This window comes from Pundamilia nyererei, unplaced genomic scaffold (assembly GCF_000239375.1).
Source record: "Pundamilia nyererei isolate P.nyererei 1_Seehausen unplaced genomic scaffold, PunNye1.0 scaffold00081, whole genome shotgun sequence".
NCBI lineage: Eukaryota > Metazoa > Chordata > Actinopteri > Cichliformes > Cichlidae > Pundamilia > Pundamilia nyererei.
The window spans coordinates 1562462-1574721 of record NW_005187482.1 but is presented as its reverse complement, the minus strand read 5'-3'; the positions used below and the strand labels follow the sequence as shown (position 1 = coordinate 1574721).

The window sequence follows — 12260 nt, the reverse complement described above, 5'->3', positions numbered from 1 at the left end:
CCCCCCCCAAAAAAGTTACACTCTTTAGTATTACCATTACACTCACTGGCCACTTTATTAGGTACACCAGTTTAATTGCTCAGTTACAAAAATATCTAATCAGCCAATCACATGACAGCAACAAAAAGCATCTATGTATGTAGATGTGGACTGAACATCTGAATGGGAAAGAAAAGTGATTTTAGTTTAATTAGGAGTGATCTGTGTAGTCTCTTCATGTGTCTCATTGACCATGTCCACTCCTTTATGACCACAGTGTGACCATCTTCTGATGGTTGCTTACAGCAGGATGACACACCATTCTTAGCTCATTCACTGCAATTGACGTCTATAGCCGTCAATTGCAGTGAATGAGTCAATGGGTTTAACTCATTCACTGCCAATGGCTGGCAGTGAATGAGTTAAACACAGAGTTTACTGTACTCAAGTAGTGTCCAGTCACCAGATCTAGAGCACCTTTAGGATTTGGTGGAACAGGAGATTATCATGGATGTGCAGCTGACAAATCTGCAGTAGCTGTGTGATGCTATCATGTCAAATCTCTTAGAAATGTTTCCAACACTTTCCTGAATCTGTGCCACAGAGATTTAAGGCTGTTCTAAAGGAAGATGAGGGTCCAACTTCCAAGTTTCCTTATGTTTTATTTATTTTTTTCCTCCAACAGTGCGTGACATATTTCTCAGTAAAGCCCATTGTTTTAGGTGTTTTCTAGCCATACCTATGCTTTCAACTCACCTGCTCCACTGAGATACCTCTGCTGGACTTGTGCACACCTGAGCTCATCGTTTGTCTCCCGCAGTGTGTCTCTTTCTGCGATCAGACGCTGGAAAACAAAGGACACCAAAACACCTTAAGTGGCCTTAAGATCCATGTAGCGTCAGGTTTTCTATATCTGGACTTGGATGCGATGCAGTCCAGACAGAGACAGAGCAAATACAAGTATCCACGTCATATTAGCACATTTCCTAATTACACCCACAAGTAAGCGAGAAAATTAATCACTCCTTGACTGCAGAAGCTACTAGAATTGACACAGGATGTGGGAGTCCGCTGAAGAATAGTACAGTATCTACCAGGACACAATTCTCCATGTAGGGAAGTGCTTTCTGTAATGATCACAACAAACGCCAATCTAAACATCATTTGTCATCACTGAAATCAAAACTATTACTAGACCGAGAGGGGAATGAGAGGGCCTCAGTGTACAAAAACACTCTGTAGACCATGTGCACATTTCCCCCCCATATAAAAACTGTTTATTTTTAATTTCTCAAAAATACTCTCCGACTCACTTCCTTCTCCTTCAGCAGTGCGTCGTACTTGTCGTGAAGGTTCTTGTACTCAAACTGCCACTTCTCAGCTTTCATGGCCTCTGCTGAGTGCTTGGTGTGAAGCTCATGAGCCTACAAGTCAGAGAGCATACAGTCAGCCAGAGTGCTCTATTTTAAATAAATAAATAAATAAATAAATGAAAAGGGTTTCCAAACACGTGTACGAGCCAGAATGTGTTTCGCATCTCTTGGATGTCCCAGCACAGGAACAGGCAAAAGCACAGCTTGCCTGTCTCTTGTAGGTGTCCAGCTGACTGCGGACAGCGTTGGCCCTGCGAAGCTCCTCCTCCAGCTCGCACGTGCGCTGCATGTACACAGTGTTGTGCTCTTCCAGGAGGCGCACTTGTCTGCGCAGGTCTCCCAGGTCCTCCAGCTTCCTCTTGTACGTCTCCACCATCGCCTCGAGCTGGTTCACCCGGTCAGACGAGTGCCTGAGGGGGAAGGAAAGCATAGCGTGGGAGGCATCGAGCAACAGCAGAGGAATATGAGTTATACTTAACACAATGCGTCCATGTAGATGTGTACTCTGACGCAAGCCGGTGTCAATGCATGAAAATTTGTATTATCAACACAGATGTCAGAGAGAGCAGAATGGACATCTGTGTGTGGGCAGCATGGGGGTTGCTTCTGTGAGTTCATCTATTATCAGTTTGAACTACTACTTAAAGGAAAAGGCTCGTCATTATCAACATTCTTGATATTAAGAATTTACCAACACTGTATTAGTATGTGTATTGATACTTTTGGACTCAGGATCAAAACTGTTTAAAGTTTTTGCCTCTTCTACAGAGATCAATCTTCAAATATGCCAAGAAACTTCAACTCATCCACGGTTTTTTGCAACTACTACTCAAACAGAAGGAAACACTGAATTTGTTGGACAGAAGCAAATATATTTAAAACAATCTTTGTATAATAAAAGAAGCATTGCACCCTGTAATACACATACAATATTTACTAGCAGGACCTTCTGATTGTTGGCAGTTGTTTTATTCACAGTTCCTGAAGTAGTAGCTCAGCAGAAGTTGTTAGCAAATGTTTACAATTACCCGTTTTGACACAAGGAAAACCTTTATATGTAAAACACTTGTAAACTGTGAATGTAATGCATTCAAAAAAGCCTGCAAAGCATGAACACAAACACTTAGTGTCCATGTGACCAAACGCCCACAAAGCGCAACTTTCTGCAGTTTCTTTCACTACAAACTTGTGAGCTTGCAAAAAGGCCTACACCACTCCTTACATAATAACCACTGTTTAACTGGCTTGTTTACATTTTCATGATCAACTGAACTCGATCTGTTCGATCTGCTCTCACCTGAGGATGTCCATCTCGTCTTTGAGGGCCTGGGCCTCCTGCGCCAGGCTGGTCAGGTCTTCGTTCCGTAGCTGCAGCTCAGCCACCTCGCGCTCCAGTATCTCTGCCCGCACATGCATGTCGTCTCTGCCGTTCTCCAGTCTGAGATATACAGTGGTTAATATGACTGGATATGCACTTTGAAAGACACTCAAAGGAACAGCTGACTCAACGGCATCTGATTTGCATGTCTTTATAAAGTTGACTCATATGTTATGAACGAGGGCTGAAATTTTATACTACCACCACCACTACTACCACTACTACTACTACTACTACTACTACATCTTTTTAAAGAGTTAATGACTGAGACACTCATTATAAACCCCGGGTTGTTTTCCTAAGTACTTAAGTACCACTTGTACCTGTAGTTTTCCTCCTGAAGCTGCTCCATCTGACTCTGCAGCAGCAGCAGCTTCTTGCCAGTGATGGCAGTGGTGGAGGCGTCCAGAGATTCGCATAGGCTGAGCTTCTCTTTCAGGGAGCGCGTCTCTGCCTGCAGGGACATCTTCTCCTCCAGAGCCACTGACAGCTGTCGGAGGGGGGTGGGAGAGAGAAACGGAGCACAAACATTGCAAAAAGAGGTGTAAAGACTGAGTGTGCAGTGGACTGCTGAGAGAGAAGAGACGGAAGGTGAGCTACAGCTTTAAAAAGGGGTGAAAAACAGGACAAGGAGACACAATAGAGGAAAGGTCGAGATTGAAGCATAACAAAAAGAAGCAAAAAAAACCAGCCTATATACAAAAAAGCCACAGTGCAAGGACACAACAGATTCATGAAGGAAAACAAGATAAACAGCGATAACTCACCACTTTCAGTGCAAAGAGGACCTTAAACACATGCTTTGCTGTAATATCACAAGCTCTTTTGTAAAATGTGTGTTAGTCAGCTGGTGTGCAATGATCTCAAGCAGATGGAACATTCTCAGTAGTGCAGTTGTTAGCTTTACCCCCAGGGTTCAAAGCAGATCCTCATGATATGAGCAGACGAGTATGCAGAGCTCATTGAGGACCGTAAGTAATACATGTGTAACATTAATAGTCGGCAGGAGAACAGATCTACATCGATGACGGTGGTTGGTTTGAGGAAAGGGCCGGCTGTGGTTTAGAGCTGCATTACTTTTAAATGTTTGTGTCAGACTGAACGGCGCTCATAGTTAAACAAGCTTGCATTCCAATATTAAGAGAGGGGAGCGCATACTTACCTGCAGGATATCTTTCCAGTCTGAATACAGCAAAACCCTACACTGAACTTTAAGGACAGATTGCATGCTTTAGCACCAAACCAGTAACAGTAAATAGCTTTCAAAACAACACAAATGACTAATCCCTAACGCGTGGGCCGAGTAAGTAAACAAACAGGTGGGCTGGGAGCAGTACAAATTATAGTTGGCTACTGCTCCATCCCAAGGCAACGTGTCAGTTTTATCTTGATGTTATGCAACTATCGACTGGGATCCTCTTTTTCAAAAAAAAAGAAAAAAAGTCTGAATTAGTCCGCTCACATTCAGTGGTGCAAAAACAAGTCAAGGGAACACAAACAAAGCCTTTGGCTGGCTAATCAATAAAAGGCCAGAGCACAAATAAATTGCAGGCACAGACACACACAACATGCTTCTCTAAAAAAAAAAAAAAAATACAGCAAAACTAAACCTGAGAGTCTGTAAATCTGGTAGGCAGAGATGAAATGGCATTATTTTTTCAAATTTCAAGTCAACAGCTCAAAGATTGATAAAACAAACCCGAGACTCATCTTAAAGTTATAATCCTCAAGATTTCCATTCAATCAAACCATTTCTCCCCAGCAACAGCTATTCTGCTATCCACTCTTTATATTCTTACACACTGAGCTCAAAATCTTCTTTACAAGTGAGAACTGAGGGGTGTCCTATGAGGCAAGTCAAAAAAAGCCCGGCTTTCTGTTAAAGCCTAAACCTAAAACCCCAGAAAGTGACAATCAACTTTCTTTGTTAAGTCAGACTTTCTCTTGTCTGACATGAAATGTTATACTACTTCTACTACTACGATTAAACACATTAATGTTAATATTACAAACTCGATATCATCACAAGCATGCAACGTAGTAAATATATCATCTTGAAGTTAATTCATATTTACTGAATTCATTCTATAGCTGCGTTCCGCTGTTTATTTCTAACGTGAGAGCTGCACACAACTCTGAAACTGTAAACCTTATACATTTAAACAGTAAAGGTTTGGACACCACTGTGTTAGGGTTTATAGATGCAATTTGTCAACCTGTAACATACCATTTTCTATCCCACTTAAAACATGCTGGAATAAGTAAAAATGTGGCGCTTTCAACTAGGAACATAATGTGCTCTGGACCAGGTTGTATGTTTAACATAAGTTACCAGAGTATTGTAGCCAGGGAAAAGGGAGCCACTTTCCAGACACTGAAAACGCTGATTTTAACCTGAATAATCCAATAGTCTTGCTTTATAGTACACCCCTCCGGCCAAGGTGGGAACCATCCAAACTTGGTACACCCATCAAATTTAACCAATAAATGTAGGCCAACATGTATAGGTGGAAATGCAACATTAGTGTTATATGGTTTTTGTCTCAGTGTTTTTATAGCGTACTTCTGTACTCAATCATGCTTATTGTTCCATCTCCTGTTAAACGAGTTCAAACTAAACAAAAGTGGAATTTATACTCAAGTACTCACAGGAAAAAGACGTGAAGGACCAAAATGATAGATTTAAAGCACTTTTAGCAGGGTTGCACAGAAACTTGCCAGCACTGCTGACATACTGCTGTAACTCTACTGTGTCTTGTGTGAAAAGCACTGGCCTTAATCAGATGATGCTTGTGCAACAAAACCATTTGTTGAACCAATGTGTGCTCAAAGAGTGTCTCTTCAGTTTCCACCGACTTGATTGCCAAATTGACCTGAAGTGAAATCTTAGGATTATATCTTTAAAGTCTCAGGAAATGTTTGCCAAGTATGATCAAAACTGTGTTTAGTAAACCAACCTGATGTTCAAGGTGTCGACAGCGCTGGCTCAGGTCCTCCTTCTCGTCTGCCTCCTCACTCAGAAAATAATACTTTCTGGACTGCGAATAAAAGACGTGCAGACAGAGGATATTTGACACTGATCAAAGCAGTGGGGAGTAAACACAAACACAGGATGTAGCAAATCTAAGTAAAAAACAAGTAGGGGAATGAATATGTTGTGGGTTTTTACCTGATAGTCAAAATCCCCGTAGGTCTCTGGGCTTCCCGGTTCAGATGACGGCTCCTTCGATAAGAGCTAAAACAAAACAGGAAAGTGAGTCAATGAATGCAACCACAGGGAAAATAAAATAACAGTCTTTTGCCAAAGGCAGATTTATCTGGTTCTCTGAATAACCTTGTTTGGTAAAAACCTTGGAAGATGATCCAGGTTTTTACAGTCCCTTTGGTGGTGATAACAGTAAACGCATCTTTGTAAATAGCATAGAGTAGGGGTCTGTGGGATGCTCTTTAGTCTTATGTTTATCCAGACTTCTTTGATTTTGAATTAACCGTGACTAAGAATTGGATTAATGCAAATCAGGGTAAACCAAGAGGAAAGAAAAAGAGGCTCACTCACTTCCTGAATGGCAGTCATCACAACATGCTGGACAGATTCCTCGAGTGTCATTATCTGCTGGATTTGCTCTGCGTTTAGAAGACAACAAAGGCCAGTGAAGTCTCAGCCAAATACAGATTAACACACACACACACGCTCCCATGAAAGTCAAACCACTGCTGTAAAAATCGACTCAGCTTTACAGTCAATTTTCTGTGAAACTGACCTGACCATTTTTTGTCTCATGAGCTGTTATCAGTAACGGGAAAACAGCTTGTCAACAAATTGATCAGACCATAACTGAGAGAAAAACAACTGTTCCAACTTTTTCTGTGTCAAGCCACCAACATTTACCTCTCCAAAGAAGAAAGAGCACCGCATACACCTTATTTTTTTTGAGAATGCCAACATGTCTCCATCATTATCACCAATTTAATAAATGTGTATTTCTGTATGCAAGATGCAAAATGTCCAACACTGCTTATTTCACAGGAAGAACACAGGAAGGAAGTAAAAAGAGTGCACATCTGGATGGGTCGATCTTTCTGCCATTTGTGAAATGAGGAACAAAAAAATATTCATTTTCAAAGGAAAGCTTTATAACTAATGAACCACCTTAAGCCAACTATCCAGTATACCAGGGGTTGGGAACTCCAGGCCTCGAGGGTCTAGCAGGTTTTAGATCTCACCCTGAGTCAAATGAGTAGTTCATTACCAGGCCTCTGGAGAACTTTAAGACACGATGAGGAGGTTATTTAGCCATTTAAACAAGCTGTTTTGGATCAAGGACAGATCTAGAATTTGCCCTTGAGGCCTGGAGTTCCCCCACCCCTGCAGTATATGCATGTATGATTAAATGAGTCTTCTTATGTTAGGACTCTATGCAGCAGTCTATGCCAAACACTTAATACACTCCATCCTGCAGTAGCTTGAATAGCCTTTAACATCAATAATTTGAAGCAATCAGTTCTGGTAGGACTTTATCACTCTCTCATCACTGTGGATGAATTTTGTCCTACTCTTCTTTACTGTGTTGCTTCATTTCATTTCATTGAGCATTTCATTTATGCACAGCTCTTAAGGTCCTGCCACAGAATTTCAATCAGGTTGAACTCTGGACTTTGGATCATTGCAGCACCTTGATTTTTTTTGTTGTTGTTGCCTTTTCAGTCATTCTGTTGTAGATTGTCTGGGATCAGAGTCCTGTTGCATGACCTAATTTCAGCTAAGCTTTAGCTGTCAAAAGCTTCACATTTGACTCTAGAATATTTTGGTATACAGAGGAGTTCATGGTCAGCTCAATGACTGAGTTAACCACGTCTTGTGGCTGTAAAACACGTCCAAACATTTACCCCTCCACCACCGTGCTATCAGCTGGTGTGAGGCGGTTGTTGCTATTCACCACATGTGGTGTTGTGCATTATAGCCAAACATTTCCACTTTGGTCTCATCTGTCCAAAGGACATCGTTAAGGCTTTTTCAGATGCAGCTTTGGAAACCTGAGCTGTGTTGCCATGTTCCTTTTAGATGAAGGAGGCTCTCTGCTGCAACCCTTGCAAACAAGCCATACTCCTTTAGTCTTTTTCTAATTGCGCTGTCTTGAACATCAACATTTAACATGTTGACTGAGTTCTGTAGTGTCTGAGATGTAGATCTTCGGTTATTTGCTGTTTCTCTGAGTGCTGAATGGTCTGTCCTTGGGGTGAATTTGATAGGATGTTCACACTGGAAAGACTGTGGTATTGTGTTAACACACATCCAAATGCTGCAGACCAGAAAACTTTCAGGAGGTGCTCACACTTGCACACTCTGTGCCAATTACTGGCATAGTTGTGCAGCAATTAATTTCCACATTTGAAAAATTTGTTTTCCCCTCCCTTCTTCTAGGTCTCATAGCAGTTTAGTCACTGCCTTTCCCAGCTATTGAAAAGCAAACCCACAAGTGTGAGACATCTTCTTTACTTCTACAACTCAGCAGAATAAAATGTATTTACTATAATAACAAGAATGCTGATTCTAGCACCTTTTAATCTTGTGCTTCAACACAGTTGCCATATATAGCAGTTAACCAGCAGCCACGTCTCCTAATGTTGCTCCTAATCCCCTAATGAATGTTTATGTTGGCAAGAGGTCAGTCCATTTTTTTTAAACATTTACAAAAATTTATGAAAAAAAAAAAAAAATCCAGAAAGTGTCTATTCAAGGATGGAGGAGGAAAACAAGGCCATCTGGCCACCATGATAGTATGTCATGTCATATTATGCTTTGCAAGCAGTTGGGTATAAAGTGAGTGGCCAGCTGCTAAATACAGCTGTTGTCCAAATAAAGTTGCCGTCCGTGTGAGCATTTCTAAATGACTTGAGATCACTGAATTGCGTTTTTGTGTTTTCATGCTGACAAATATCTTCTCAGCAGTGATTATGAGGCATTTATTCCTAAATGAAAGCAGAAGAAATGTACTTGTGTACAGGCCTACCTTGTTTCTTCTCGCAGCTGACTGCACAACCCAACACGAGCTGTACCAGCTTTCCCAGTTCTGTGACATCTCCCATCTCTCCTATCAGGTTCACGTCTGGCATATGCTCATCAGACACCTGGTGACCGAGCACCTGTTCACGAAACAGAAAAGTGAGCTGGTAGGCTCGAGTCAAGCAGCACATGAAAAATGAAGGCCAAATCAGCAAAAGTTTCTTACATCGTGATAATATTCCATCATGCTTTTCAGAATCTTTTTCAAATTGCTGACCTGAAAGAATGAAACGGGGTTACAATCGTAACACTTTCATTAATCAAGCAGAAGAATTTAAAAAAAGATCTTTGATTTTAGTCATTCTAAATAACTACAGGGTGTTCTGTCATATCATGCTGTTTCACAAATTACCTTGAGGCGCCAGTTGGCCCCGCTCTCCTCCTTGATCCTGCCTAGCCATGTCTCATTAAACCAAGAAGGGTCTCTGTTAATGAGAGCACAAGAGAATTGTAACGACGACATCTCTGGATACTGAGATTGATAACAAGACCACAGGGCAGTGAGACCCTGTGTTTCTGTCCCTTTGTGTTTCTGTGTTTCTGCACAATGACAGAGTAAAACTATTCATTAAAAGCTACACAGCATGGGAATAATGATAAAGAAGCAGCTACAGCTAAAATAGGTTGATTAAAAATCTGTTTTCCAAATGTGTATTTTCCAATAATTGGTTGATGTGATTAAGTCTGCACACATCACTTTATTTATTAAAAAAAAAACAAAATCACACCGATGCCTGAGGTATTCAGAGCCATGTCTGGGTAACATTTACTGTTTAACTGGCTACATTTTGCATAGATAATGGACTTAATGGCAATCCAAAATTATACAGATAAGCAAATTTCAGTGAGTAAGTTTTGAATGAATCTCCAGAAGACAATCGTGCAGTTAGTGGAAACAACACTGGTGACATACTGCTTGTGCTTACATTCTGTGCAGTACATGTGCAATGGCCACTCCGCTTGTCAGGTCGTGCTTGCTGTTGCACGATGGCACCTGAAATGTCTGTAACTGAGATTGAAGACATTAAAGAGCTGGTCATTAAAGAAAGAAACCTTTCAATGTTTTGACATTTAATGTACAGCAACATTACATTAAACTAAACCAGGGTGAAAACATTACTATATTAAATAAATGAATCTAATATCCCCATTCTAAACAGCACTGTGCAAAAATCTTGAATCATTAGGAAAATGGGTGCAGTGATTTATTGAAACGTCGACAAACATAAATGTAAATTGGGGAAAACGTGATTTATACAATTCTAACAAACTTGAAAATACATATTTGGTATTTGCCATTTGTGGAATCATCTTGAACAGAACAATGCTTTAATGTTTGGTGACTGGAGTCTAGGGAAGCCAATCCATGACTGATGGTGTTGTCTTGTGTGTTTTTCTATTTGGGTATGCTTTCATTGCATTGCCAGGGTGTTTGAGATCACTGTCATACTGATAAATAGAATGATTACCAATTAGATGGTTCCCAGATGGTATTACACTTTTCTGCATTCATAGTTCCATCAATTTTGAAAAGATCCCAAAAATATTGACTGAAAGCCAACACCATACCATACAGAGCCTTCCCTGTGTTTTACAGATGGCTGTAGAGTCTCACTGTTGTACTCTCTCCTGATCTCCTCTGTAGAGCAGCCTAAATCTGAACAAAATTTTGTTCAGATTTAGGCTGAATTTTTACAGTTTAAAAAAAAAAAAAAAAAAAAAAAAAGCAGTAAAAAGAATTAATTTTTACTGCTTTGTAACTCACTCCACCAGATCTGTTACCACCCATTTTAAATTCAGTTCCACTTTGGCATGATCCTTGGTACATCTTTTGTCCGCGACCTGTTCAGTTTCCTTACATTTTTAAGGACACACTGCACACCATGCTGAGATGTGAAGTTTTCAGCCAACAGCTCTTAGTGAATCACCTTCTTTATATAAATACCATTTTATGCCTGTCAACCTGTGTTATCACTGGGAATAGGAACAAGTTATATTGCTGCTAGTAAAGCCTAAAGATACAATTTAAAACTGGTTCTCTATTTTGTCTGTGTAGACAACACTAGCTCATCCGTTGAGTTGGGTGTCTTTTTATGCTTGAATAATTCATAGGTCAGTGTTGAGTGGCTTAAAAACACAAAAACATTTCTTTGAGAATGGTCAGATACGAGGACTGGACTGGACAATGAGTAAAAAAGTAGCCGATGTTAAAAGAAACTTTGAAAGACCTTCAGAAAGTCTAAAGAACAATTGCTCAAGATCATTTATAAAAACTTTCCAATTTAAAGAAAGAAGGGGGATTTATGTATTTGGGGATTTTGTGTAAAGCTGCTCAAGCTTTCTAAACATAACTTAAATTAAAAAAAAATACTAAGCAGCAATGGGGGATTACAGCCCTGCTTAGCATGCTATTATTAGTTGGTGTCTTAGTTCAGTCCAAGTCTTCACACCTCTTTGTAGAAAGGAGCCAAACAGGTGGATTTGCTCTGAGCTTTGAAAATAACGTGGCTGTGTTGGATAGCCTAACATTACTCCTTAGGCCTCTCAGCTTACACTAAGCTATTTGGGTTTGTTTTTCTGGCAGTTAATTTGCTGACAATGCAGTCAGTTTGCTAACATGGATAAGAGATAAAGCAGACCACCAGGAGCAAACCTCCAATGTGTTCACAAAGCCAATTAGCTCGGCTGGCTAGTGACAGTTAGCTTACAACTTAAAACACCAAGCGTTTAATTGACCAAGTCAGTAAAGATGCCCCTTATCGATTACGTGAGCCCACAACTTCCAAAAGTAAAGCCGTAATTCTCCACATTTGCTAACACCTGCTGACACCTCTTAGCCGGCGGTTAGCCTTGCTCGAAATGTTGCTACTGTCAAACTTACCCAGGTTAACAGTGAATCACACAGCTTCGCCTTATCCAGACTCATTGTGCTGTCCTCTGTGAAACCCGCAGGAGCTTACAGAGAACTGGGGGGATTTTGTTCTCGAGGCTTGTTTTGGCCCGAAGTTTCTTACTCAGTGCTGACACTTTCCACGTCAGACACTGTCCAGCCGTGGCCTCCTCCTGCTGCTCCTGACAACCTTCGCGTTTCGGCTCCTGTGGGCCTCGCGAGCTTCCGTATTAGAGCGTTTTCAAGACGATGGTGACATGGATTATATTTTGGGTCAGCTTGTCTAGTCGCAGTCAAAAATAGTAATTATCGCGATAATACGCTGTTTTTCTTTTAATCTGCCATAATGATGTTGCTTAAATGCTGACCATCTCCGAGTGTAATTTATTTACCCTTTATTCAGCCGGGGGATGCTAGTGAGCTGACGACTTAGCTTTTAAAGTAGGGTTCAGGTCAAGGTAGCTAGATAGACATGATACAGAAAATATATTATAATTTTTTTTTAGTAACTAGTGTACTAGTGATGTTAAGACTCATAATTTCCAACTGTGTCAAAAAATATTTCAGTACCCTCAA

General features: G+C 40.6%; 1 protein-coding gene across 1 annotated transcript in view; it reads right to left on the bottom strand.

The window, feature by feature from the left end:
* Positions 1 to 11906, bottom strand: part of hook2 (hook microtubule-tethering protein 2) — a 16066-nt gene extending 4160 nt beyond the window's left edge. Inside the window, exons 1-13 of the mRNA XM_013912105.1 lie at positions 11676 to 11906; positions 9721 to 9803; positions 9147 to 9219; positions 8961 to 9011; positions 8742 to 8874; positions 6287 to 6354; positions 5900 to 5965; positions 5688 to 5768; positions 3054 to 3220; positions 2650 to 2790; positions 1561 to 1762; positions 1293 to 1403; positions 732 to 823 (exon numbers count right to left, since the gene is read on the bottom strand). Of these exons, the coding sequence (XP_013767559.1) occupies positions 732 to 823; positions 1293 to 1403; positions 1561 to 1762; positions 2650 to 2790; positions 3054 to 3220; positions 5688 to 5768; positions 5900 to 5965; positions 6287 to 6354; positions 8742 to 8874; positions 8961 to 9011; positions 9147 to 9219; positions 9721 to 9803; positions 11676 to 11720 (1313 nt within the window). The 5' untranslated portion in view covers positions 11721 to 11906. The remainder of the gene's footprint in view (positions 1 to 731; positions 824 to 1292; positions 1404 to 1560; positions 1763 to 2649; positions 2791 to 3053; positions 3221 to 5687; positions 5769 to 5899; positions 5966 to 6286; positions 6355 to 8741; positions 8875 to 8960; positions 9012 to 9146; positions 9220 to 9720; positions 9804 to 11675) is intronic.
* Positions 11907 to 12260: the final 354 nt, after the last annotated feature.